We start from the raw sequence: 26,889 nt of genomic DNA, 5'->3' as shown, positions 1-26,889 counted from the left end.
CAGATCAGCGATTTTTGACTGTTTCACGCTCGTTCATCTTCTCTCCTAGGCTTTACACGTTGCAACATCGTTACCGGCGCTGTATGTGCGTCAATTTCGATTTGACCCCGACGATATCGCAGTAGCGATGTCGCAACGTGCAAAGTACCCCTTAGTTAGCATATATAATTGATTTAAAAACTGTTCATCTAAAATAAAAAAACATTTGGATGCTATTATATTACCTTTCCCCTTTATGAAGAGGTCTAGGAATGCTTCCCAGGTTACTGTGCATTTTATATTTGGATTCATTTTGAAAAAGTGGTAATAGGAAACTAGAGCATCTTTGGGGTTTCGACACACATACACAACCTGAAAAAAAGGGAAAATTAGCACTTTTGGTTTAATGCTTTTGTTTGTTTATTGGCTTCTAAATATTCAATAGCAGTTATTTCTTAATGTGATCAACATCACATGAAAAACAATAGGATAATTAATCAAAGTGATCTAAGATCATCCAAAAGACGGAAAGGCTTTTGTTCCAAACGTGGACAACCCCTGGTGCTGGAACAGAAAAACCTGAAAATAACTGAATTTTGAAAATTACACCCCTACATGAATGCAGCTACAGGTGTGGTGACTATTTGGATCCAAGATGTTTTTCAGAAATAAGCATGTAGTTGGTGTTGCAGAGTAAAAATTGCATATAAGCCATTTTAGTGCCCAATATATTGTGCCCAGCTTTTTCAGCTGAAGTAAATTCTTACATGGGTATTTCTTGCTACAACATGTAGAGGAGTGGGGCATTTGGCTTTGAAAGTACAGATTTTTGCTCAATTTATTTATTTTTTTAAACGGTGGGGGAACCATGTCACTTTTCCACAACTGTTGTTATACCAGTAAGGCCCGTTTCACACGTCAGTGAAAAACACTGACGTTCTTCACTGACATGTCAAACATGCACATATCCCTCCGTGTTCCGTGATTCAGTGGGTTGTTCATGTGCAATCCGTGATCCATGATCCGTGATTGCATATGGACATTACTCACCTGCCTTCGCTCCTGCTGTCCATGGTGCTGAACTCCTCGGCTCTGCAGCGTCAACCCACCGCTCTCTGCAGCTGCTTCCGGGTCGGCTGTTCCTGTTTTCATGAATATTCATGAGCCGGGCAGGAGCTGCAGAGAGTGGAGGCTGCACAGCGAATCGCTGGAAAGGTGAGTTGAAAATGTTTATTATTTGATATGTCAGTGTTTTTCTGGTGCATGTTTCACGGATCACACCATAGTGTGGTCCGTGGGTCATCAGTGATGCCAGAAAAAACGGACTTGTCTCCGTGCAGAATCACGGACACGGGTGTACGCTGCACGGAGAGATGTGTGAGCAGACCCATTGATTATAATGGGTCTTCGTATGTCAGTGATTCTGGTACGTATAAAAAAAAGCACATACGTACCAGAATCACTGATGTGTGAAGGGGGCCTAAGGTGGAAGCCCCATATTTTTTGTTGACAGATTAGAGATCTCAGTAGGGAGTTTTTTTTTTAGATGAGTTGAAGTTTATACCTGTACCTTATCAATGTGATTTTAGGGAATATTTTTATTGCTTTTGAGACTAGGTTGACTTTTGTTCTGTACTCTACATTGAGCCCTTGTGGCGCCCCTGAGGGTCCAGTCACCACAGAGGTACTGCACCTCAGCCAGAAGTGTGATACCCCATTCCCTGGTAAGGAAGAGCACACAGATCACAGCACACACACACTTTTAGTATAGCTACACGACTTCAGGCTATGGTTAGGGCAAGATTGCTCCTTGGGGATGGCACAGTCCCGGAGCCAGTCTATGGGTGGGGTTAGTTAGTAGGTGAACACTTTAGAACACAGTGGGGAGAAGGAAAAGTGAAACTAAGCAGAACAAGTTAGTGTAAAATAATGAGTTCATTATGAATATTTGTCTCATAATATACTCTACATACAGGCCTTTAGCATGTATGTATAGATCCCTTAGACATGTGTGTGTTTGAAGAGGTCCTGACTGGCACCTGACGTGATAAATCACTAACTGGCTGAAAGGCCATTGCTTTTCTCAATCTGGTCTCTTAGCAACGGTCTGTAAACAGCTAGAAAGATCATATACATTACAACTAGGCTATAGTTTATCTATGTTTAGACTGGAAAACATAGTTCTGCGCATGACACATATGTTATAGTTTAAAGACCACGTGAGCGATGACTTAATGTAAAAACCCAGAAAGGAAATAAGTTTATTTTGAGTTCTGAAGCTCATGGCAAACCCATGTAAAGTAAAAAGGAGTAATCAGAGGCAGGGGCAAAAGGCATATAAACAAGGCCACATCCAGGGCCGGACTATAGGCGGGGCTTCAGCCCCGGGGCCCCCACCAAAAGAGCTTCCAAGGGGGCCCCCACCACCAGGGCCATACTTGCCACTAGGCACCTGTCAGCATTTTTTTTTCTTCACACCCTCTCCCCCTCCGTAAAGACAGTCTAATAAATCCACTGTGTTTTCAGGGGTGTTGGCGCACCGCCATTTATTTGTATCTGCGTATTTAAGACGCAAAAACAAACTGCGGGCACAGGACACTGATTGACCCCGGAAGTACCAGCGCTTGCACTTCCGAGGTCAGTTGTGTGGCAATGAGCTCCCTGCTATGTGCTGAGGCCGTACCCAGCGAGGGGCAGGGGGGGGGCAGCTGCCCCCCCTAGAAGCAGGGGCATGGTGTAGTGGGCCGCTGTATCTGCTGTCCCCGCTGTGCTCCTCTGCAGTGTGTACATGCCAGGCACACTAGCTGCAGCAGGAGGCAGCGCGCTGTGCCGGCTCTACTGTGTGCCCGGCATGTACACACTGCAGAGGAGCGCAGCAGAGCCGGTGCCGGTGACCGCAGCTTTGTCCTTCTTATTCAAATGTATTTGAGTCTTTCAGACGTAAATACATTTGAACAGCGCGCCGGGTCGGGGCCCCGCCCCTGACGTGCAGCAACGTGATGAGATGAGCACCTTGCTGACATCATCACAGTGCTGCGCGCGCCGGGACACAGGAGACATGAAGCGGTAAGCGCTCCATGGAGGAGCTGAAGAGACAGGTTTAATTAATGGGGATGAGTGGTGAGGGGCTGAGGACACATAACAGGGAACATTTATGAAGGAACACATCTTTGTGACAGGCAGAGGAGGAGTACTGTATTCCAAGGGAGGGGGAGGCAGGAGTGTGTAGTGATGGGGCAGTGTAATTTGTGTGTGTAGGGGGTGATGAGGGTTGCATTGTATTGTGTGTGGGGGGAGGGGTAATGGGGGGTGTATTATATTGTGTGGGGGGGGAGGGGTAATGGGGGGTGTATTATATTGTGTGTGGGGGAGGGTAATGGGGGTGCATTGTATTATGTGTGGGGGGAGAGGTAATGGAGGGTGCATTGTATTTTGTGTGTGGGGAGGGGTAATGGAGGGTGCATTGTATTGTGTGTGGGGGAGGGGTAATGGAGGGTGTATTGTATTGTGTGTGGGGGGAGGGGTAATAGAGGGTGTATTGTGTGTGGGGGAGGGGTAATGGGAGGTGCATTGTATTGTGTGTGTGTGTGTAGAGGGTGATGGGGTGCATTGTGTGTGTGTGTAGGGGGTGATGGGGGGTGCATTGTATGTGTAGGGGGTGATGGGGGGTGCATTTTATTGTGTGTAGGGGGTGATGGGGGGTGCATTGTGTGTGTGTGTGTAGGGGTAATGGGGGGTGCATTGTATTGTGTGTGGGGGGGAGGGGTAATGGGGGGTGCATTGTATTGTGTGTGTGTAGGGGTAATGGGGGGTGCATTGTGTGTGTTTGTAGGGGGTGATGGGGGGTGCATTGTGTGTGTGTGTGAGGGTAATGGGGGGTGCATTGTATTGTGTGTGTGGGGGGATGGGTAATGGGGGTGCATTGTATTGTGTGTGTGTGTGTAGGGGGTGATGGGGGGTGCATTGTGTGTAGGGGGTGATGGGGGGTGCATTTTATTGTGTGTGTAGGGGGTGATGGGGGGTGCATTGTGTGTATGTGTGTAGGGGTAATGGGGAGTGCATTGTATTGTGTGTGTGGGGGGAGGGGTAATGGGGAGTGCATTGTATTGTGTGTGTGGGGGGAGGGGTAATGGGGGGTGCATTGTATTGTGTGTGTGTGTGTAGGGGGTGATGGGGGGTGCATTGTGTGTGTGTGTGTGTGTAGAGGGTGATGGGGGGTGCATTGTGTGTGTAGGGGGTGATGGGGGTGCATTGTATTGTGTGTGTGTGTGTGTAGGGGGTGATGTGGGGTGCATTGTGTGTGTGTAGGGGGTGATGGGGGGTGCATTGTGTGTGTGTGGGTGGGGGTGATCGGGGGTGCATTGTATTGTGTGTGTGTGTAGGGGGTGACGGGGGGTACATTGTTTTGTGTGTGTGTAGGGGGTGATGGGTGGGTGCATTGTGTTTGTGTGTAGGGGGTGATGCGTGGGTGCATTGTATTGTGTATGTAGGGGGTGATGGGTGGGTGCATTGTGTGTGTGTAGGGGGTGATGTGGGGTGCATTGTATTTGTGTGTGTGTGTGTCAGAGCTGTGTTTGTGTGTGTGTGTGTGTGTGTGTCAGAGCTGTGTGTGTAAGACGCAGTACTGTGTGTGTGTGTGTGTGTGTGTGTGTGTATATATGAATTAGAGCAATCTGTGCAGCCCCCCCAGAACTAGAACTATATGGGTCCCTCAGAGCGCTATGTCACCCATCCCAGTAATGAGTACACCACGAGAGCTGTTTGCCACTCCAGTAACGTCTATGCCCCCTGCCCCTCATGTAATGTATATATTGTAGCCCCCAGCCCCTCCTGTGATGTATATACAGCAGTGCTGTCAGTGTGCAGTCATGTCTGTTAGTGACAGCCATCGTGAAACACAGCCACATGTCCTGAAGGAGCTGAACAAGCGGGAGAGGTAAGTGAGGCTGCTGGCAACTTCCCCATATTAATACCTGTAAGGGCTCATGCGCACGTAACTGCTGAATATTCTGCAGTGATTTGACAGCACATGTGCGCGTCAAATCGCTGGAGAAACACTGCATAATGGATGCAGTTTTTCTGTACAAAAAAAAGCGATTTCATGCGCTATGGCTGCTGCCCCCACCATAGACAGAGTGGGAGCTGCATCCATAGCACACGGAATAATTGACATGCTCATTTTATGAACGCACAGATTTGGGTCAACATTTTAGCACCCAAATCGCTGCGTTCATAAAAGCAACGTGCGCACATATCATGCACAATCTTCATAGACTGTGCAGGGGACGCAGGACGCATGCATTTACACTGCAGTGCTATACGCAGCATAAATGCATGGAATTACACCACGTGCGCATGAGCCCTAATGCGTCTGTGTCTGCATGTATGTCAGTGTATATGACTGTGCATATATTTGTTTGTTAATATGTATTTTTCTGAATTTGTCTTCAAATATGTATATGTACGTATGCCTGTATGTGTATGTGCGTGTCTGCGTGTGGATGGGGTCCACTGAGACTTTCACCCGGAGGCCACAAAAACTTGGAGCTTGGCCCTGGCTGCCTTAACATTGGGATCAATAAAAAATGTGAGTAAAGCAGGCTTTACACGCTACAATTTATCTAACGATGTGTCGGTGGGGTCATGTCATAAGTGACGCACATCAGGCATCGTTAGTGATATTGCAGTGTGTGACAGCTACGTGCGACCCTGATTGTGCGTTAAAACGTTAATCGCATACACGTCGTTCAATTTCTAAAAATCGAATGTCAGGTTGTTCATTGTTCCCGAGGAAGCACACGTCGCTCCGTGTGACACCCCGGGAATGATAAACACAGCTTACCTGCGTCCCACTGCAATGCGGAAGGAAGGAGGTGGGCGGGATGTTTACGTCCCGCTCATCTCTGCCCTTCCGCTTCTATTGGCCGGCCGCTGTGTGACGTCGCTGTGACGCCGAACGTCCCCCCCACTCCAGGAAGTGGATGTTCGCCGCCCACAGCGAGGTCATTTGGAAGGTAAGTAAGTGTGACGGGGGTTAATCGTTTGTGCGACACGGGCAACAAATTGCCCGTTCCGCACATACGGTGGGGGCGTGTGCGATTGCATACGAGATCGCATATGTAATTGAAACGTGTAAAGCAGCCTTAACTCTTCTGTGTATAAGTGACGGCTGTGAGTTATCCTGGACTGTGTCTGCATTGTAGTACTGTAAATATGAATGTGGCAGAACAGGATAAGATACATGCTCATTGGATTTATATCTAAATGCTACAGTTCGCGCTCTACTGTTATGGCTAAAAATGTTAACGTTATGGGGCCCCCACCAGATTTTGTGCTCAGGGGCCTCCACCAACCTTAATCTGGCCCTGGCCACAGCTCATAGAGGTAGAATGCCCAACCATTCTCAACCAAGGACTGATGGAAGACTGCCGTGACATCACAGCTATGTAAGATATATGGACTCTTTCTTTTTCTTTCTTATTACTCAGTTTTAATTAACCAAGCATTATTTTTCTGTAATGATTTTTAACTTTTAAATAATCCCATATATTTCCACCTCATCATTTTTCAATCATTGCATACTTGGCTAAGTATATACACCTATCCTATTTTTAACATTTTGGCGAGCTTCAGCCTGATTGATTGAGAGACACAGGTGGTTTTCCCATTTTGGCATGCATGGTGAATTTTCACTTTCACACTAGTTCTTGCTGTTTTGGTTTGCGGGACTTTTCTTCCGTTACGCTTCCCTGACCTTTTGTCCAAAGAGGGGGGGGGCAGTGAGGAGGAGTAACGTGTTTGTTCAAAAGACTGCAGGGAAATACACACGCACTGTGTTTGAATGAAACGGAACCTTAGAAGAGTGACAAGGATTGACGTATTCCACCGCAAGAAGGTCGTATGAGTCGTGCCCTGATGGACATCTGAGGATCCATCCAGGACCATCAATCTAGGAAATCCCCAGGAGAATCCTTCCAGGACAAAAAGACCATCGACCCACAGACGGTTGGACCCATCCCAGGACAAACGCATCTACATATAGGTGAGAAAATGGATTTTATTAATGATTTTTCTAAGAAAAGTAATGTGGAGTATACATTTAATCATAAGCATAGTGATGTTCAATCATGATCAAATCTGTACCGTCAATGTGAAATTGAGAATAATAAGATAGATAAGAAAATCTTTACTGTGAGAAAATTGCAGAGGAAGCTACAGAATGTATTAGGCATGGTCTATACCTATAACTCCATGGTTGGTGGCACACAGCCGTATACACACAACATCTGCATGGTAACAGACAAATCCAATACGGACACACACATAGCAGATGCAGAAACAACAGATTGTCCAAATTGTTCATTATTGGCTGAACATATAGAAAATTTGGAAGATCAATTGGAAACTAGAGCAGATTTAATATCAAAATTACGTAAAGATATAAAACATGTGTCTGCCAATACACGACAAAATCAAAAAGATGCCTCAGCATCACCTGCCTCAGGTTCAGATATTCCTGAACAGTTGAACACAACTGTGGAGGAAGATCTGAACGAGGAAGAATTACGTAAAAAGAAATTACATGAAAACACGGCCCGTCTTAATATCAAAATCCATGACCAATTGATGAAAATCATAAAAGACATACCCAAGTATGATGATAAAATGGACGCCTTCCATAATGAGGACATTTTTTAATCAAACACAGATAAATACAATCTTACAGACGATCAAAAGAATAAAATATTCAGGGTTTGGCTTCCCTCTCACATGACAAAACATTTACAAGCCACACCTAGATTAAATGAACACAATGACCTGATACAAAGGAAGATAGGCTGAAACAGTTAATTCTATTTACAACAGGAGAGTGTACCCCAACAGTTGAAATTTTAGAAAATCTTAAAACACACAGACAAGAGGGCCCATTTGTCTTTTTGGTTAAATTCGAACAAGCTTATTGTATGGTAATGGAGATCGGATCTGATCAAGAACCGACTTCCATGGTCAAAGCCTTTGTTAAAAAATTTAAATATTTGGACCCTGCTTCATTTGAGATTGCTTCCAGGTTGGACACTCTGCAGGAGGCTACGACATTTATTGATAGAATACAGAGACAAATGAAGCAAAATCAGGTAAAGTCAAAAATAGCCATGATAGAGGAGACAAATGATGACAAATCAGTATCACAGCAAAAACAAAATAATAAGAACAAATCGAGACCCATACTGAATTCTAAGAACAAGGGTTCAGGGGGGGCAAGCAAAAGAAGCAACATTCATTGCTTCTTCTGCGGCCTTCCTGGCCATCTTAAGTGGGAATGTAAGAAATTCCTAAGGGCAGGAGCTGAGGAAAAGCTGGGTAAAGAGAATTGACTGATACCAAATACATCAAGCGCACCTCCCCCATCTTCAGTGCCTCCACCTTCATTCACACCCACTCATACTGACTACAGGAATAACCAATCACCATATGCACCACTGACCAAACAAATTAGGGAAATGACCATAAAAGAGTTAGATTCAAGGAACAAGACACCTGCTGCTCTTCTTCCTTCTCCATCTTCCTGACTAGCAAAGCCTGTCCCCAGACTTGATCAACTGGAATTTGTCACTCGAGTTTCAATGGATAGCTGTGGTCGACCATTTTTAAAGGTACATCATGAAGGCCAGGTAGTAACGTTTCTTCTTGATACAGGTGCACAATATAGCGTGACTAATGTTGATTTACATTTAAAGCCAGATTCCCCTGTATGTACAATTGTTGGTTTCAGTGGCAAAAATGGAACAAAGGTAACTTTAGCTCAGGGTGTTTTTCTGGAAATACCTGGTTCTTTGAAAACAAAAATGGATATCTGGTGTTGTCGGGATACTGAGAACATAATTGCCACTGATTTTATGGAAAAGCAGGGCTGGATTATTGCTTTTCGTAACAAAACAATTTGGAAAGACTAACGGTTGCAAGGCGGTAGTTATTGATCCAAATGAATATAGTCATGTCGGAACCATTTGTTTGAACAATGTAGTGTCCTCTGATCATTTGTGGCCAGAAACTGGTGATAATCAAGTATTGACTGAGATAGTACAACGGTTTCCTTCTTTATGGGCTCAGTACATAAATCAAGTAGGGACCATGACAGATCTTGTTGTGAAAGTGGAAGGGTGGGATCCGCCTCCACAGCGTCAGTATAAGTTGCCTCCATAGTCAATTGCTCCAATGTCTAAAATTATTCAGGAATTGTTGGATCAAGGTGTCATACGTAAGGCAAATTCTGTTTGTAACAATCCATTGTGATGTGTTCTGAAAAGTGATGGTAGCTATCGGGTGATATTGGATTTACAGATGTTCAATAAATTTACTCCCAATGTTGCACCGATCGTAGCTGATACACATGACATAATGTCGAGATTGAATGTAAAGGCGAAGTATTTCTCAGTATTGGATATCAGTAACGGTTTCTTCAGTATACCGATTGAAAAAAGTTGCCAATATAAGTTTGCTTTTAGCCATCTGGACGAACAATTTATGTTCTGTCGGTTATCGCAGGGGGCGCATATGTCTCCAAGCATTTTTATCAGGCGCTAGCAAAAATTTTGTCAAAATTTTCTAGTCCGGAATGCATATTGCAATATGTGGACGATATTCTGCTGTGTACTGAAGATGAGGACAAAGGCCGGCTTTGCACATTACGACATCGCATGCCGATGCTGCGATGTCGAGTGCGATAGTCCCTGCCCCCGTCGTACGTGCGATATCTTGTGATAGCTGCCGTAGCGAACATTATCGCTATGGCAGCTTCACATGCACTCACCTGTCCTGCGACATCACTCTGGCCGGCGAACTGCCTCCTTCCTAAGGGGGCGGGCCATGTGGCATCACAGCGACGTCACACGGCAGGCGGCCAATTGCAACGGAGGGCTGGAGATGAGCAGGATGTAAACATCCCGCCCACCTCCTTCCTTCTCATAGCAGCCGGGACGCAGGTAAGGTGATGTTCCTCGCTCCTGCGGCTTTACACATCGCTGTGCTGCCGCAGGAACGAGGAACAACATCGTACCTGTCGCTGCACCGGCATTATGGAAATGTCGGAGACTACAACGATGATACGATAACGACGCTTTTGCGCTCGTTCATCGTATCAAAAAGGTTTTACACACTACGACATCGCAAGTGATGCCGGATGTGCGTCACTTTTGATTTGACCCCACCGACATCGCACCTGCGATGTCATAGTGTGCACAGCCGGCCTTACACTTGTCTCTATTGGCAGAGTTTTTGAGCTTCTGCATGATGCAGGATTGAAACTGAATACCAAAAAGTTCAAGCTGATGCAGACAGAGGTTAGATTTTTAGGAGTTCTGTTTAGTCCAGGTAAAAGGCGACCCCTACAGGACAGAATAGAGGCAATAGCATCCCTTCCAATTCCAACATCACACAAGGCACTAAGACATTTTTTAGGACTTGTAAATTATTTAAGGGATTTCATTGAACATTTTGCTGACAAAGCCAGACCTTTGTATGATCTTTTAAAAGGTGATAATGATGATTATTTTGATCCCTGGGGTGTCGAACAGGAAAAAGCCTTCACACAATTGAAACATGATCTACAACACTCACCTGCGTTAAGTATGGTGGAAAAGAACGCACCTTTTGCGCTCCAAGCACACACTTCAGAGACAAGTATCTCTGTGGTTTTGCTGTAGCTGCAAGGGAGGGAATGGGGAATCTTGGGTTACTTCTCTAAGCTTCTCTCACCTGTTGAGAGGGGGTTCGAGGTGTGCGCAAGACACCTGGTGGGAGTGTATTTTGAAATAAAAATAACCCAACATATAATCGGGTTCAAAAAGGTCATCCTTCAGACGCCACATAACACACTAAAGCTTCTCTTTGAGAAAAATATTCCAGGTGTGTCACATCAGAGATTTGCCCATTGGTTGCTCTCATTGTCCCCAAATCAAATTTAGGTACATTATAAGGCCAAATATGTTCTTCCTCAATTGATACAATATGAAGGACAAACCCATGATTGTCTATAAACGTTCCAAGAACCAAGTCCATCTCTCTTCTGACGTCAGTCGTAAGACACAGCTGAACCTGTGTTTGTAGATGGTTCTAGATTTTTTCTAGAAGGACACTTTTACACAGGATATGGAATTTTCTATTCCAAAAGAGGACAAGTGGTAAAGCACAAATTACCAAGTCATTTCTCAGCTTAAAGGGCTGAGCTAGAAGCGGTAAGAATGGTCCTACAGCTGAATGAAGCTGATGACCAAGTTCCAATGGTAATTTACAGTGATAGCTCCTATGTTGTCAGGTCCCTAACCGATTATCTGCCTATCTGGGAGAGAAGAGGTAATGTGGATTCTTCCAACAAGACCTTGGTGCACAGCGACACTTTAAAAACAATTTTTGAAATAGCATCTAGAGCCCCAAATAGGTTTGCTATAGTGAAAGTCGCTGCACATAAAAAATCTGATGATGAGTTATCTGTAGGAAATGCAACCGCAGATGCACTAGCCAAAGAAGCTGCCCTGACTGGAGAAGTGTTTGACTCTGAACCTTCTGAGATTTCAGCGGTTCAAAGAACAGATACGTACATACCTTCATTTGCAGAAGAACAGAGATCCTTCTCTTGTTACTTCTCAGGATGATCCAAAACCTCCTTTTATCTGTGAAAATGGGGTTTTGTGTCACAATTCAAATGGAGAATTGCGTCCCGTTGTACCAAAACATCTACAGGTAGAATTCACTCGATATAACCATAAGAGCTTAGGTCACTTAGGCCAACAGAAATTCTTAGTCATTCTCAAGGAGAAATTTTATTGGGAAAAAATGGACGAAACAGTTCAAAGTGTTGTACTATCATGTCTCATTTGTGCCCAAATAAATCCAAGACCTAAAGGACAGAAGTCACCACTTCTACGAATCACACCTGCAGATGGTCCGTGGTCTACATTACAAATAGACTACATTGGTCCTTTACCCTCAGGTAAACATGGTCTCAGGTCTGCATTAATTGTGGTAGATGTGTTCTCAAAATGGGTAGAAATTTTACCTGTTAGGAAAGATGATGCTTTGTTCACAGCAAGGGAATTGGTACAACATGTCTTTTGTACTTGGGGGATCCCAAGGATGATTACCTCCGATCGAGGAAGCCATTTCACAGGTAAAATCATGCAAACTGCTGTGCTATTCTAGGGGCACGACAACAATTTCATGTCCCCTATCATCCACAATCTGTGGGAATTGTGGAAAGAATGAATAGGACAATCAAATCCAGAATTGCAAAGATGCTTTTGGATAAAGGTAACACCTGGGTTGATAAGGTACCCTTCATACTGATGAGTATAAGAGGTTCAATCTCCTCTACAACTCAATTCACTCCTTTTGAGTTGATGACAGGAAGAAAAATGCCATTGTGGTTTCCACATGAGCCATTTTTATCCACTCCGCAAAAAGATGCTTTCTCGAGGTCCCAATGGTTGAGATCGCTACAGGAGAACCTGCAAGCAATTCTCACATATGCAGCATTGAGAATGCAGAAAATGGAGCCACCCTATGAGCCCAAATTCAAAAAAGGTGCTCTAGTGATGATCAAAACCTTTCGCAAGAGTGGTCCATGGGAGTGTAATTGGGAAGGTCCCTTTGAAGTCCTTGAGACTATGGGACAAGTCATGATTCTCATGCATCTAATGTGGTAAAAATACCCGCAGAAAACAGAAAGTGTGGGTTCACATTGACCAGTGCAAGTTGTTTGTAAAACAATAATGACACTGCATTTCTTTACAGAAAGAAATAGATTCCGATAAGAACTGGAATAAGAAACAAAGACTTTGATGGAAAGATGACATCAACCCTTCCGGAAAAAGAATATTTTCCAAAGCTCAAGAAAAGCTTCTATGTGATGGGAACTACTTTCCTGCTGCTTTGTCTTATTTCAATCATTATCTACAAGGAAGACATGTTACATCAAGGAACAATCACCAATGATGTGGATGGGCGAACCAGAGAGATTCAACATTCACGAAGACCAAGAGGATCAGAGACACTGAACTTACTAAAAGAACATCACGGATGATTCTGTGGAGATAACAGAAAATATCTGCATCGGATATGGAGCAAAATGTTGCATTGAATTGCATTTTATACACAACACAGATATAACATTACATGCTATTGCAGGACCCAAAGCTAAATTCACACAATTACAAGGAGAATATGTACATGATAATAAGACAGGTACATGGGAATGTTCTCCTACTGATATACAATACTGGAACATAGAGATCGAAGGTAATGAACCTGCTGTATGGTCCGGTGATATTACAAATTATATGATTGCTAGGGGGAAGACTGGAAGATCCAAAACAGAAATTTTGTTAAAAACACAGGTTTTTGGGAAAATTTTGGATCCTTCATTACTCTCCATTACAGAAGGAGGTAAAGATTGGGTAAAAACATGGAATTTCCAGATAACACGGGAACCTGTACAAGTTCTGGTATCTGTAGTGTTTACCGTTACCAACACTATAGCCCCAGAGATAAGGGTTTCACCACAGACAGTACATAACAAAGAAAATACATCTCCTATATTGTTAAAATGCAGCACAAGGTTGAAATTGCCTCCTGAGTCTCTGTTGACACGGACCAAAAATTCCTCATTTTTGGGAAGTTTTTTAAATAGTCGAACTAATGTCATACACAGAGGTCAGATTGGTAATATCAGATGGATGTATGATAACTTCATTTTTTCCATAGAAAATCCATCTTCCAAGGACTCTGGAACTTACCAGTGTTGCGTTGTAACAAAGAATCATTACAGACAAAGTAAAGGTGCTAGTGTGAATATTTAGTCAGCAGCAGATAATGCATGCACAAACACAAGATTTATGCAATCTACTCCTTTCCAAATCAATCAGTTTCAGTCTAAGCCTTTATTAAGGGATGGAGAATTTATGACAATGGTATGGACTTTCAACATGTCTCATTGCAAAATCTCTACCAGGTTTACTCAGTGTCAATCACATCTTACTAACATGGAGATGAGGATAGAATAATGATTTGGGAGAAGAACAACTCAGACTAGAAGTAAGAGTAAAATATATCTTTGAACCGTGTTAGCCAGTAGAGATAAAAAAATGTTTAAAAGAACAGAGAGTCCTCAGTGGTTGATACCTTTTAATGGCTAACTGAAAAGATGGTAATAATTGCAAGCTTTCGAGACTTGAGACCTGAGTAGTCTCGAAAGCTTGCAATTATTACCATCTTTTCAGTGGACTCTCTGTTCTTTTAAACATTTTTTTAGAAGTAAGAGGGGAGTATTGGAAGGAATTCTGGGAGGAATAGGGACAGTGGGAAGTTTGTCTAATGCCATGAATATACAGACACTTAAGTCAGATTTGGATAATATTGGTTTTGTTGGAGGGAAAGGGGTAAGATTCAGAAAAGCTTGAATCAACTCCTTGAAAAGATGGTTATGAATACAGCTGCTATACTTGGGTCTTCCGTATCACATCTACAGGATGCTACACTAGCTCTCGTAGAAAGTACCCAGGAAACGCAGGTAGCTAAAGCGTGCCTGGAGATACAGATCGAGTATTCCACCAATCTGAAAATGTTTGCTCAGGCTTTACAGAGTGGAATTACTCCACTGGGAATACTGCGAAATTTACCTGCAGAGTATAATTTTGCATTAAATCATATGGATTTGTGGGTAAATAAGTGGTTAGGGTGTGAACAAAACATTTGTGTTGGCATATCACTAATCCCGGTGATCGGAAGAGAAGGAACTATTATTCCTGTAACAGTTTTGGGGATACCTGTCAGCAACACACAACAAGTGTTCTATCAACTTCAATACACAGATTTTGCATTTGATGATGTAAACACTGAACAATTAGACATTTCTTCATGTTTACATTTTATTTCTAAGGTGATGTGTTTACCTGGACAGGATAAGGTGATCTATCATTCATGTTACCATAATCATTCCTCTTGTCATGCCAGAATAGGGACTGTACAGACAATACATGATCTGGTTACCCTAGTAAGTCCAAATAAGATTTGTTTCCAGGTCATGTCTGTGACAGAAGCTGTTTCTGCTTTCTATCTTACTTGTGTACATAAGTCAAATTTACCTATGAGATTGTATTGTATAGAAGGAAATGTGAGATCTCTTACAAAGAAGAAAGGAAATTTTAATATCACTTCTATAGGAAAGAGAAACTTAATGGCATTTCCAATACAATTCAATTTATCACAAATAATGATTTCCCTTGGGATATGTGGAGAAGTGAAATAAAGAAAGATAAGGGTTTGTTAGATTTATTAACGAAACACTTAAAGGAAGCAGAAATTATATTCTGGCATGAACAAAGTGAATTGAACGATATCGAACATAAATGGAACGAGATCTCAGGTAAAACTTGATGGAAAAGTTTTGGAAAGTCGGTACATACCTGGTCACAGTCATCAGTCCAGACAGCAGTGGAGAATGTTTTATTTAACCCCATTATAATCATATTGTTATTAGTTTTGGTTTGCATTATTTATCAAGTTTTTGTGATGTGTAGAATTCAGAAGATATATCTAATATATAAAGCTGAATGTGTGTATGTATGTATATTTGTGTGTGTCTGTATGTCCGGGATTGGCATCTGCACCTTTGCAGCTACAGCCATAAAATTTTGCACACTCACACTTCTGGACCCCGAGATCGTCATAGGCTATGTTTTGAGGGGAAATTTTAACCCCGTGCTTTACAGTTATTCACCAAAAAACCTGCCTCCATTAAAGCGAATGGAGCTGGGAGCCACAGTGCAGCCAGAACTTCAGAAGAATGCGCAGCCACGCCCTTAAATGGAATGTTGGCGTTTCACAATGCAGCCAGGGAAAGAGACAGACACAGACAGGGAAAGAGGCAGACACAGACAGGGTAAGAAACAGATAGGGTAAGAGACAGACACAAAGAGACAGACACAGACAAAGAGACAGACTGACAGGGAAATAGACAGACAGGGAAAGAGAGGGAAAGAGAGAGACAGGTTAAGAGACCGACACAGACAGGTAAAAAGACAGACACAGAAAAAGAGACAGAGACAGACACAGGGAAACAGACAGACAGGGAAAGAGAGGGAAAGAGACAGACAGGGTAAGAGACAGACAAAGACAGGTAAAGAGACAGACAAAGAGACAGACACAGGGAAAGAGGGAAAGAGACAGACAGGGAAAGAGAGGGAAAGAGACAGACAGGGAAAGAGAGGGAAAGAGACAGACCGACAGCTAAAGAGACAGACAGGGAAAGTGACAGAGATAGATAGACAGACAGGAAAAGAGATAGACAGACAGGGAAAGAGATTGAGACAGACGGAGAAAGAGACAGAGACAGTCAGAGACAGACAGGGAGAGAGACAGACAGACAAAGAGATAGAGAGACAGAGAGATATATACATAGGGGGAGACAGGCATTATAATTACATTTATATCTATTTGTTTTGTGGTTTTTGTGTGCAGAATACATTTTTGTTCATACATTCTATTTTGTTAACAGCTGTTATTAGCCCGGGCAAAGCCGGGTAGTACAGCTAGTAAGAATATAAAATTAGAGATGAAGAAAGAGGATAGCATTTTGAGAGAAATATTAAGACAAAAGCATAGAACTCTTTGACAAAAAGCTTCAAGTCGGTTGTTTGTCAAGTCAGGTATTGGCCTAGAATCTTCAAAAGGAATGCATGTGATACGAATGATGGAAAGAATGAGTCAGGGTTTCCCAGGGATTCCTCAAATCTTCATAGGGGGGATTGTAAAATAATGAGTTTATTATGAATATTTGTTTCATAATATACTCTACATACAGGCCTTTAGCATGTATGTATAGATCCTTTAGACGTGTGTGTGTTTGAAGAGTTCCTGGCTGGCACCTGACGTAATAAATCACTAACTGGCTGACAGGTCAGTGCTATTCTCAATCTGGTGTCTTAGTGCGTCGCCCCGGGACCAGGGGTACTCAGATCCGGGCCACAGGGTCACTTCTGTGGGTATCACAGTAGCGTGACCCGGTCTGTGATCCCAGGCTCCACAGTAAAAGGGGTTTGTTAAGGGAGATTTATATTGTCCGTGACGCCACCCACGGTTGTGGTGATTGGAACACCTCTGCTGCTCTGGATGGGGATCCCGGGAGTGATGATATGGAGCAGCTAGATGTTATTTCTCCCCTCCGTGGGTAGGGGTTTGGTTGTCCCGGGGCCCGGTGATGGGGATAAGCAGGGAGCAGGGCGCAGTGCTGCGGTGCGGTGCCCGAGGGCACGGGCGTACTCACAAGTATGTCACACAGAGTCACTGGTAAACTAGGAATTGCTGGTGTCCGCAGCCTTCGGTACGGGGGGTGTTAGTGTCCCACACACGGTGCAGCAGCCCTTGTTGTTCTTTCTCTGCAGCCAGGTGCCTTTCTCTCCACTCTCTTCCTCTTTCTACTCAGCCGGGAACGGGGAATCCACTCCCCTGCAGTGATCCGGGTCACCCAGGCACCGGGGGGCCACTACCCTGCCCGGCTACCTCTGGCCCCCTTCCTCACTCGCAGCCTGTCCCGGCCCTCTCGGAGCACGCTTCACTTTTCAGCCTGGGAGCTACAACTCCAGGCTTCTCTTCTCTCTGCCTCTCCAAACACTCTGCTCCAGCCCCTCCCCTCTGCTCTGCTTTTCTCTTACACTGGGGGCTGTGGTTTGTCTTGCTGCACCGGTGTGGGATCAGATTACCAAGGAGGATTAACTCTTTCTGTGACAACCTGGCTTTGCCAGGGCGTCACACACCCCCTTGGTAAAACACAGCCCATCCTCGGGCCGTCTGGGCACCAACATTTATTAAACCTGGAAAAATCAACACATTACAATCATACATCTTCCCACATTGGGAGGTATGTTTTCTTAACTCTAAACTGTTCTGCCACCCCCACCTGCTGTGCAGATGGCCTCCTCCTGAACTTGAGGACGCTGAACAGGGGTGACAGTCCATAAAACAGTCAACTTTTTAACTTGTGGGTAGCCGTCCATGCTCAACTACCACTGCCGCCACTCCCAGTACGGGGCACGAGTTCCGTGCTCTGCCTCCTGCTCAGAAGCCAGGCCCACTTGGATGCCCTCGGCGCCGGCTACAACCGGCCTCGCTAACTGCCGAGGGCTCCATCTCTCACAGGCCTGTTCCTCCTCTCTGCAGGTGCACTCCGGCTGCTCCACAGCCGTGACGGGGCACCTGGGAGCGGCTGGCGCCACATCTGGGGCAGACTTCCAATCGGGTGCCTCCTCCGTTGTGGCCGGGCGGACTGCCGGAGCCAACGTCATCACCGTGGCGGCTGGACGGACTGCCGGAGCTGGGTAAGATGTCATCGGGGTTGCGGCTACTGCTTGTCCAGGAACGGAATTAGGCAAAGTCCTGGCGTCCCTGCCTTTACAGTCCTGGTCACATAAACTGCGGTTCCTTCCTCCTGCTCCCCCTTGGTACTCGGGAGCAGTCTTCTAGCAACGTTTAAAGTTTTCCTTTCGCTTTCGGTCCTCCGGAGCTTCACTTCCGCCCGCGTTCTCAGGGGGCGGAGCTTCTTTTTCGCGCCCACCGCTTGGGGAAGAAGGCGCTGGGCGGGAGATTTTCGCGCCCAAAATGGCGGCAAAGATGGCGACTTTCAAAATTTTTGCAGCGGATCACCGCTGACAGTCCAGAATAAGGCGCACTTCCTCCAGGTAACTGGATGGGTTCGATCCTGTTCGTGACGCCAAATGTGTCGCCCGGGGACCAGGGGTACTCAGATCCGGGCCACAGGGTCACTTCTGTGGGTATCACGGTAGCGTGACCCGGTCTGTGATCCCAGGCTCCACAGTAAAAGGGGTTTTGTTAAGGGAGATTTATATTGTCTGTGACGCCACCCACGGTTATGGTGATTGGAACACCACCGCTGCTCTGGACGGGGATCCCGGGAGTGATGATATGGAGCAGCTAGATGTTATTTTTCCCCTCCGTGGGTAGGGGGTTGGTTGTCCCGGGGCCCGGTGATGGGGATAAGCAGGGAGCAGGGCGCAGTGCTGCGGTGCGGTGCCCGAGGGTACGGGCGTACTCACAAGTATGTCACACAGAGTCACTGGTAAACTAGGAATTGTCGGTGTCCGCAGCCTTCGGTACGGGGGGTGTTAGTGTCCCACACACGGTGCAGCAGCCCTTGTTGTTCTTTCCCTGCAGCCAGGTGCCTTTCTCTCCACTCTCTTCCTCTTTCTCCTCAGCCGGGAACGGGGAATCCGCTCCCCTGCAGTGATCCGGGTCACCCAGGTACCGGGGGGCCACTACCCTGCCCGGCTACCTCTGGCCCCCTTCCTCACTCGCAGCCTGTCCCGGCCCTCTCGGAGCACGCTTCACTTTTCAGCCTGGGAGCTACAACTCCAGGCTTCTCTTCTCTCTGTCTCTCCAAACACTCTGCTCCAGCCCCTCTCCTCTGCTCTGCTTTTCTCTTACACTGGGGGCTGTGGTTTGTCTTGCTGCACCGGTGTGGGATCAGATTACCAAGGAGGATTAACTCTTTCTTTGACAACCTGGCTTTGCCAGGGCGTCACATTAGCAACAGTCTGTAAACAGCTAGGAAGATCATATACATTACAACTAGGCTATAGTTTATGTTTAGACTAGAAAACATAGTTCTGCGCATGACACATATGTTATAGTTTAAAGATACGTGAACGATGAATTAATGTAAAAACCCAGAAAGGAAATAAGTTTATTTCGAGTTCTGAAGCTCATGGCAAACCCATGTAAAGTAAAAAGGAGTAATCAGAGGCATGGGCAAAAGGTATATAAACAAGACCACAGCTCATAGAGGTAGAATGCCCAACCATTCTCAACCAAAGACTGATGGAAGACTGCCGTGACATCACAGCTATGTAAGATATATGGACTATTTCTTTTTCTTTCTTATTACTCAATTTTAATTAACCAAGCATTATTTTTCTGTAATGATTTTTAACTTTTAAATAAACCCATATATTTCCACCTCATAATTTTTCAATCATTGCATACTGGGCTAAGTATATACGCCAATCCTATTTTTAACAGTTAGACACAAAACGAGGAAGGAGTTGGAGAGTGAAGGCGAAGGATGTAAGTAAGAGAAAGGTCCTGAGGTCTGGAGCCGATGAGCTCTTCTTAGGACAAGGAAGAAAGAAAGGAAGAAGGGGTCCTAGAGTTACGGGAAGTGAGAAATCCACCCATGGACTCACATCCACAGGCGACGTACCAGTGTGGAGGGACTAGGCCGCAAAGGGGAACTGGCCCCTAGACTAGTGAAGAAGAACCAGGCTCAGCTAGCAAACCGGAGGCTGAGGTATCTTTATGTGCCAAAGCTGCTACCACACATGAATCCGCTGGAAGATGGCCAGATAGGACCAGGGGACAGAGCATGAAGCCGCCCAGAAAAGGGTCCGCGGGCACTGGCTCAGGGCACTGTGTGTGAGGTGCGGGGCAGTCGGGAGTGGCCAGTGCAGGAAAACAACCTGGGAAGGCTATTACAGAAAAGGACACTGGTTCTGTGCCTCTAAATTACCTGGGCATTGGCTGGACCCCGTTACTGTAGGAGGACTGAGCACTCCAAGGGTGGTGTTTGACCGGCCGGACGCGATAACCTGGAATTGCAAATCGTGTGAAAACACCTTGTGATTGCACCCTGCTGTGTCCTGGACTCATTTCCTGTGCCACTAAGCCTACATCAGCACAAACATTACACCGAGTGTCCTATGCGATCACTTTCCTTGGGGTTAAGCTCTACCCGTGGAGAGCTGAACCACCTCTGGTATATCACCAGCAACCCCAGGGGAACTGACAGGCAGCGGCGGCCCATATCTGGCTGCGTATCATAGGTGGAGTCACAACTCATCCCATGTAAATATTCCCCCACTCATTTAAACGACACTGCTAGGTTCACTGAGTTGGGCCCTGCTGCCATGACCTACCAACAGAACCAGGCTGGTTCCAAATGCCCTCGTGGGCGTGTCACACTCCTTTCTGGATTTGCGTGTAAGTCCCCAAAAGTGAGATAAAGACCGAACCCTTAATAGGACCATTCACTATAATGAGGCAGATGAGGCCATTTGTACTCTATTTCACATCGTTCCGGGTGTGTCACATCCTATTAGGCATAGATTTAAACACCTGAAACAGAGATATTGCTGAAAAAGAGGCTAGTGACTTCATTTGCCTCTTTATACAAGAGCATATCAATACATTAGAATATCATCAAAAAGTTCATTTATTTCACACTCACCAGTGGGCGGGACCAGGCGTATGGGAGCGCCCACCTAGGGGTCCTGAGGTGTCAGGGGTGGGAACACAACAGTGAAGTCTGGGACAGACAAGAGTACAGTTCTGACAGTTGAAATGGAGGAGTGTGAAGTGACAGCGAAGTCAGGTGTTGGGGCCCCTGGACTACCGGACTAGGTGGCAGACGGCAAGAAGGACCACAGGCGACGCAGATCCGGTCGCGGGAGACCTTAAGTCTATCGGGGCAGGGTTGGTGCCGACAGCGGGAATCTGGTCTGGAGGCCGTGCACAGTCGGGGTGCCTGGACCCTAGGGCGAGGAAGGTTTCAAGCCCCTTGTCAATTGACCAGCCGGAGACAAGGTTTCAGGCCTTGTTCCACAGTAAACCCAGAGAGCAAAACGGAAGCCCAACACGAGGGATAGGGTGTCCTCCAGAACCCACAGAGATCCCAAGGGTCAGATTTCACGGGACACAGCTCCCAACATACAAGGTACCGGAAGTGAACTTCCCCATTCCAAGCGGAGTTGTCCCATTGAAGACACAAACACTGAGTGCAGGAGGAAGGGACTCCTGCTTGCTACACCAGGGTGTGGGACCCGAGTACACCCGCCGGTGGCAATTTGGTTTACCACTGGACTCTGTGTGCAATTCTTTGGAACTGTGAGTACACCATCCACCCCTGGTCCAACCCTGCATGACACTCTCTACAGTCACCACTCCCATTCACCTGGGCCCCGGGACTACACCACCCCTACCCGTGGAGGGGATTCCATCCTGCTGCCCCGCTCCATCAGACCCAGGCGTCCCATCACCAGGCAGCGGCGCTGCTACCAACTCTCACCGCAACCCACGGGTGGTGTCGCTGACAAACTAATCACCTGTCAATACCCCGTTTCCAATGGTTGTGAGGACGGACGGCTGTACAAGCCCGGATCCAGCTTCCACTCAAGCCACAGTAACGAACCTGGATTCGAGCAGCCCCTGCAGCGGCCTGGCCCCCGTCCGCAACACCTTCATCATTTGTAAAGACTACTACACCCAACAGCCCTGGGCCCAGCTCTACCTGTGGATAGCTATACCAACTCAGCTGCATCACCACTGACCCCCAGAGAACTGAATAGCAGCGGCGACATCTATCGTGCCGCACACAACAGGTGGCGTCGCGACATATCTTCTGTAAATAACCCCCACCACCATTTAAATAATGACCTCGCCGGAGTCACGGAACCGGGCCCTGTCGCCGTGACATCCTCCGAGCATAACAGAGCTGGCCCAGTAAGGAGTAACCCCCAGACTCCGGTGCGGGCGTGTCAGAACCATGATAATTGTTTATTGTTACTGCTATTGCTCTGTGTTTCATGGATTGTACATATGTATATTTGTAAGGATACTGCTCAAAAAAATAAAGGGAACACTTAAACAGCACAATGGTATTTTAGTGTTCCCTTTCTTTTTTTTTTTGAGCAGTATATATATACCCGATTCACCTTTATAATCATGCATTGATTTTTATGCTTATGTAGCACCCTGAAACCATCAGGGTGCTTCAAGGTTCTGCATCCCAACAAGGATGCAGGGCCTACCCCCTTAGAGACCCAGAACCCCAGTGCCGATAACAACAAAAACCCCGGTAATCCCAGTTTTTCCCCAACAATCCCCCATACAATGGTACCCAGCATGGGTGGGACCAATGGATGGACTAGAGATGGAGCCAATCCAGTCCACTAGTTGACCAGGTGGGAGGGGGAGACTGTGGAGTGTAGTCAGTGTGTGAGTTAACAGTAGGGGTGTGAAGGTGGAAGGGAAGCGATGTCCTGAGTCGGGTTAACGGTGACCTGGTACTCAGGAGAAGTGGTTGCCGGTGTAGTACGGTGGAGTACTCCCGGAACTACACACTAACGAGGTACAGGACCCTAGGACAGGAAAGAGCTCCAGGCTGACCTTTTAACACCTGCACAGCAAGGGCACCATCAAGGACCTTGCTGACCCTAAAGAATCTGAAGACTCAGTGGCAAAGGGAGAACTGGGGACAGGACCAGAGACTCCAACCCCACAGGGTTCATGCTACTGTCAGGCGGACAGAGGTGGACAAACCACAGAATGGGGACCCCCAGTTGTTCTATACCACGGGGACCCACTTACCAGAGACAGGTGCAGGGGAAGAAGTTATCAGAGAACCAAACTGGCACTGAGACGAAGGGGACCTGGAGGCAAAACCAGCCGGCCTCGGGCAAGCAGTCAACATCTACCAGCAGTGAGTAAACCAGTTGCATTGAACACCTGTGTGGGCTACTTTCTTCCGACGCCCACTGCACCATACACCCTCTGGGTCAAAACCCTACTTGTGGAGGGTTTACCATTCTAGCTGCCAATACCACCATCCCCATTAGAGACATTCTGCAGTGGCGGCTCCCTACACTTAGCCGCAACACCGCAAGTGGCGTCACATGTGAATATTATCTTATTCTCCCCTATAAATATCCCCATTACAAAAAGGGCCTAGGGCACGGAATCGGGTAATGGCTAGAGATGAGCGAACCTGTCCCGGTTCGGCTCGAGGTCGGTTCGCCGAACGGACGTCCCGTTCGAGTTCGGTTCGTCGAACGTTCGACGAACCGAACTCGAGCCAATAGGAAACAATGGCAGGCAATCACAAACACAGAAAAACACCTAGAAAACACCCTCAAAGGTGTCCAAAAGGTGACAAACAACTCAAACACATGGGAAAGTGACAAGGACATATACTCATGCGAAAACAAAACAGCTGGACAAGGAAAAAGAGGAGGACACACAGATATATGAGTATATGCAAGGAAACATCGATTCCATTATTGTGCAACTTGAGCCCTGCTCATTTTAGACTTCCAATCTGGATAAATTGCCTGAGCTCGCCACGTACGCCTTGGGGATCTTGTCGTGTCCTGCAGCCAGCGTTTTCTCGGAACCTGTCTTCAGTGCTGCTGGGGGTCTGCTGGCAGATAAGCACACGTGTCTGTCCACTGACAATGTGGACATGGCTCTCAGAGGACTTTTCTTCCCCTGGGTCAGCCAGGGGACAGGAAAAGCACGCGTATTTTTGAGAGTGCTTCATGCAAAGCATCTTTTTCTTTTTCAAAAGGGGGCTCAACCGATGCCAGTCAAGTGGGGTGTGTGTGGCACAGTTAGTGGAAACGAGGGAGACTGTGGTTGCAGTCCCCTCGCTGTGTTTCTAAAAGAACCAAGATGAACAAGTCATGGCTCTCAGAGGACTTTTCTTCCCCTGGGTCAGCCAGGGGACGGGAAAGGCACGCGTATTTTTGAGACTGCTTCATGCAAAGCATCTTTTCTTTTTCAAAAGGGGGCTCAACCGATGCCAGTCAAGTGGGGTGTGTGTGGCCCAGTTAGTGGAAACGAGGGAGACTGTGGTTGGAGTCCCCTCGCTGTGTCTCTAAAAGAACCAAGATGAACAAGTCATGGCTCTCAGCGGACTTTTCTTCCCCTGGGTCAGCCAGGGGACGGGAAAGGCACGCGTATTTTTGAGAGTGCTTCATGCAAAGCATCTTTTTCTTTTTCAAAAGGGGGCTCAACCGATGCCAGTCAAGTGGGGTGTGTGTGGCACAGTTAGTGTAAACGAGGGAGACTGTGGTTGCAGTCCCCTCGCTGTGTTTCTAAAAGAACCAAGATGAACAAGTCATGGCTCTCAGAGGACTTTTCTTCCCCTGGGTCAGCCAGGGGACGGGAAAGGCACGCGTATTTTTGAGACTGCTTCATGCAAAGCATCTTTTCTTTTTCAAAAGGGGGCTCAACCGATGCCAGTCAAGTGGGGTGTGTGTGGCCCAGTTAGTGGAAACGAGGGAGACTGTGGTTGGAGTCCCCTCGCTGTGTCTCTAAAAGAACCAAGATGAACAAGTCATGGCTCTCAGCGGACTTTTCTTCCCCTGGGTCAGCCAGGGGACGGGAAAGGCACGCGTATTTTTGAGAGTGCTTCATGCAAAGCATCTTTTTCTTTTTCAAAAGGGGGCTCAACCGATGCCAGTCAAGTGGGGTGTGTGTGGCACAGTTAGTGTAAACGAGGGAGACTGTGGTTGCAGTCCCCTCGCTGTGTTTCTAAAAGAACCAAGATGAACAAGTCATGGCTCTCAGAGGACTTTTCTTCCCCTGGGTCAGCCAGGGGACGGGAAAGGCACGCGTATTTTTGAGACTGCTTCATGCAAAGCATCTTTTCTTTTTCAAAAGGGGGCTCAACCGATGCCAGTCAAGTGGGGTGTGTGTGGCCCAGTTAGTGGAAACGAGGGAGACTGTGGTTGGAGTCCCCTCGCTGTGTCTCTAAAAGAACCAAGATGAACAAGTCATGGCTCTCAGCGGACTTTTCTTCCCCTGGGTCAGCCAGGGGACGGGAAAGGCACGCGTATTTTTGAGAGTGCTTCATGCAAAGCATCTTTTTCTTTTTCAAAAGGGGGCTCAACCGATGCCAGTCAAGTGGGGTGTGTGTGGCACAGTTAGTGTAAACGAGGGAGACTGTGGTTGCAGTCCCCTCGCTGTGTTTCTAAAAGAACCAAGATGAACAAGTCATGGCTCTCAGAGGACTTTTCTTCCCCTGGGTCAGCCAGGGGACGGGAAAGGCACGCGTATTTTTGAGACTGCTTCATGCAAAGCATCTTTTTCTTTTTCAAAAGGGGGCTCAACCGATGCCAGTCAAGTGGGGTGTGTGTGGCCCAGTTAGTGGAAACAAGGGAGACTGTGGTTGGAGTCCCCTCGCTGTGTCTCTAAAAGAACCAAGATGAACAAGTCATGGCTCTCAGCGGACTTTTCTTCCCCTGGGTCAGCCAGGGGACGGGAAAGGCACGCGTATTTTTGAGAGTGCTTCATGCAAAGCATCTTTTTCTTTTTCAAAAGGGGGCTCAACCGATGCCAGTCAAGTGGGGTGTGTGTGGCCCAGTTAGTGGAAATGAGGGAGACTGTGGTTGGAGTCCCCTCGCTGTGTCTCTAAAAGAACCAAGATGAACAAGTCATGGCTCTCAGCGGACTTTTCTTCCCCTGGGTCAGCCAGGGGACGGGAAAGGCACGCGTATTTTTGAGAGTGCTTCATGCAAAGCATCTTTTTCTTTTTCAAAAGGGGGCTCAACCGATGCCAGTCAAGTGGGGTGTGTGTGGCCCAGTTAGTGGAAACGAGGGAGACTGTGGTTGGAGTCCCCTCGCTGTGTCTCTAAAAGAACCAAGATGAACAAGTCATGGCTCTCAGAGGACGTTTCTTCCCCTGGGTCAGCCAGGGGACGGGAAAGGCACGCGTATTTTTGAGAGTGCTTCATGCAAAGCATCTTTTTCATTTTGAAAAGGGGCATCAACTGATGTCAGTCAAGAGGGGTGTGTGTGGCCCAGTTAGTGTAAACGAGGGAGACTGTGGTTGCAGTCCCCTCGCTGTGTTTCTAAAAGAATCAAGATGAACAAGTCATGGCTCTCAGCGGACTTTTCTTCCCCTGGGTCAGCCAGGGGACGGGAAAGGCACGCGTATTTTTGAGAGTGCTTCATGCAAAGCATCTTTTTATTTTTCAAAAGGGGGGTCAACCGATGCCAGTCAAGTGGGGTGTGTGTGGCACAGTTAGTGTAAACGAGGGAGACTGTGGTTGGAGTCCCCTCGCTGTGTCT

At 46.6% G+C, this 26,889-nt stretch overlaps 1 protein-coding gene across 2 annotated transcripts in view; it reads right to left on the bottom strand.

Annotated features, from left to right (window-relative positions):
• LOC142296417 (amine sulfotransferase-like) overlaps window positions 1-26,889 on the bottom strand; it is a 186,587-nt gene that overhangs the window by 70,377 nt on the left and 89,321 nt on the right. For both annotated transcript variants that reach the window (XM_075340031.1, XM_075340030.1), the window contains exon 4: window positions 225-351. In XM_075340031.1, coding sequence (XP_075196146.1) covers window positions 225-351 — 127 coding nt within the window. The remainder of the gene's footprint in view (window positions 1-224; window positions 352-26,889) is intronic.

This window comes from Anomaloglossus baeobatrachus, chromosome 3, assembly GCF_048569485.1.
Source record: "Anomaloglossus baeobatrachus isolate aAnoBae1 chromosome 3, aAnoBae1.hap1, whole genome shotgun sequence".
In the NCBI taxonomy this organism is placed as follows: Eukaryota; Metazoa; Chordata; class Amphibia; order Anura; family Aromobatidae; genus Anomaloglossus; species Anomaloglossus baeobatrachus.
This window is presented reverse-complemented; position numbering and strand designations above follow the sequence as displayed.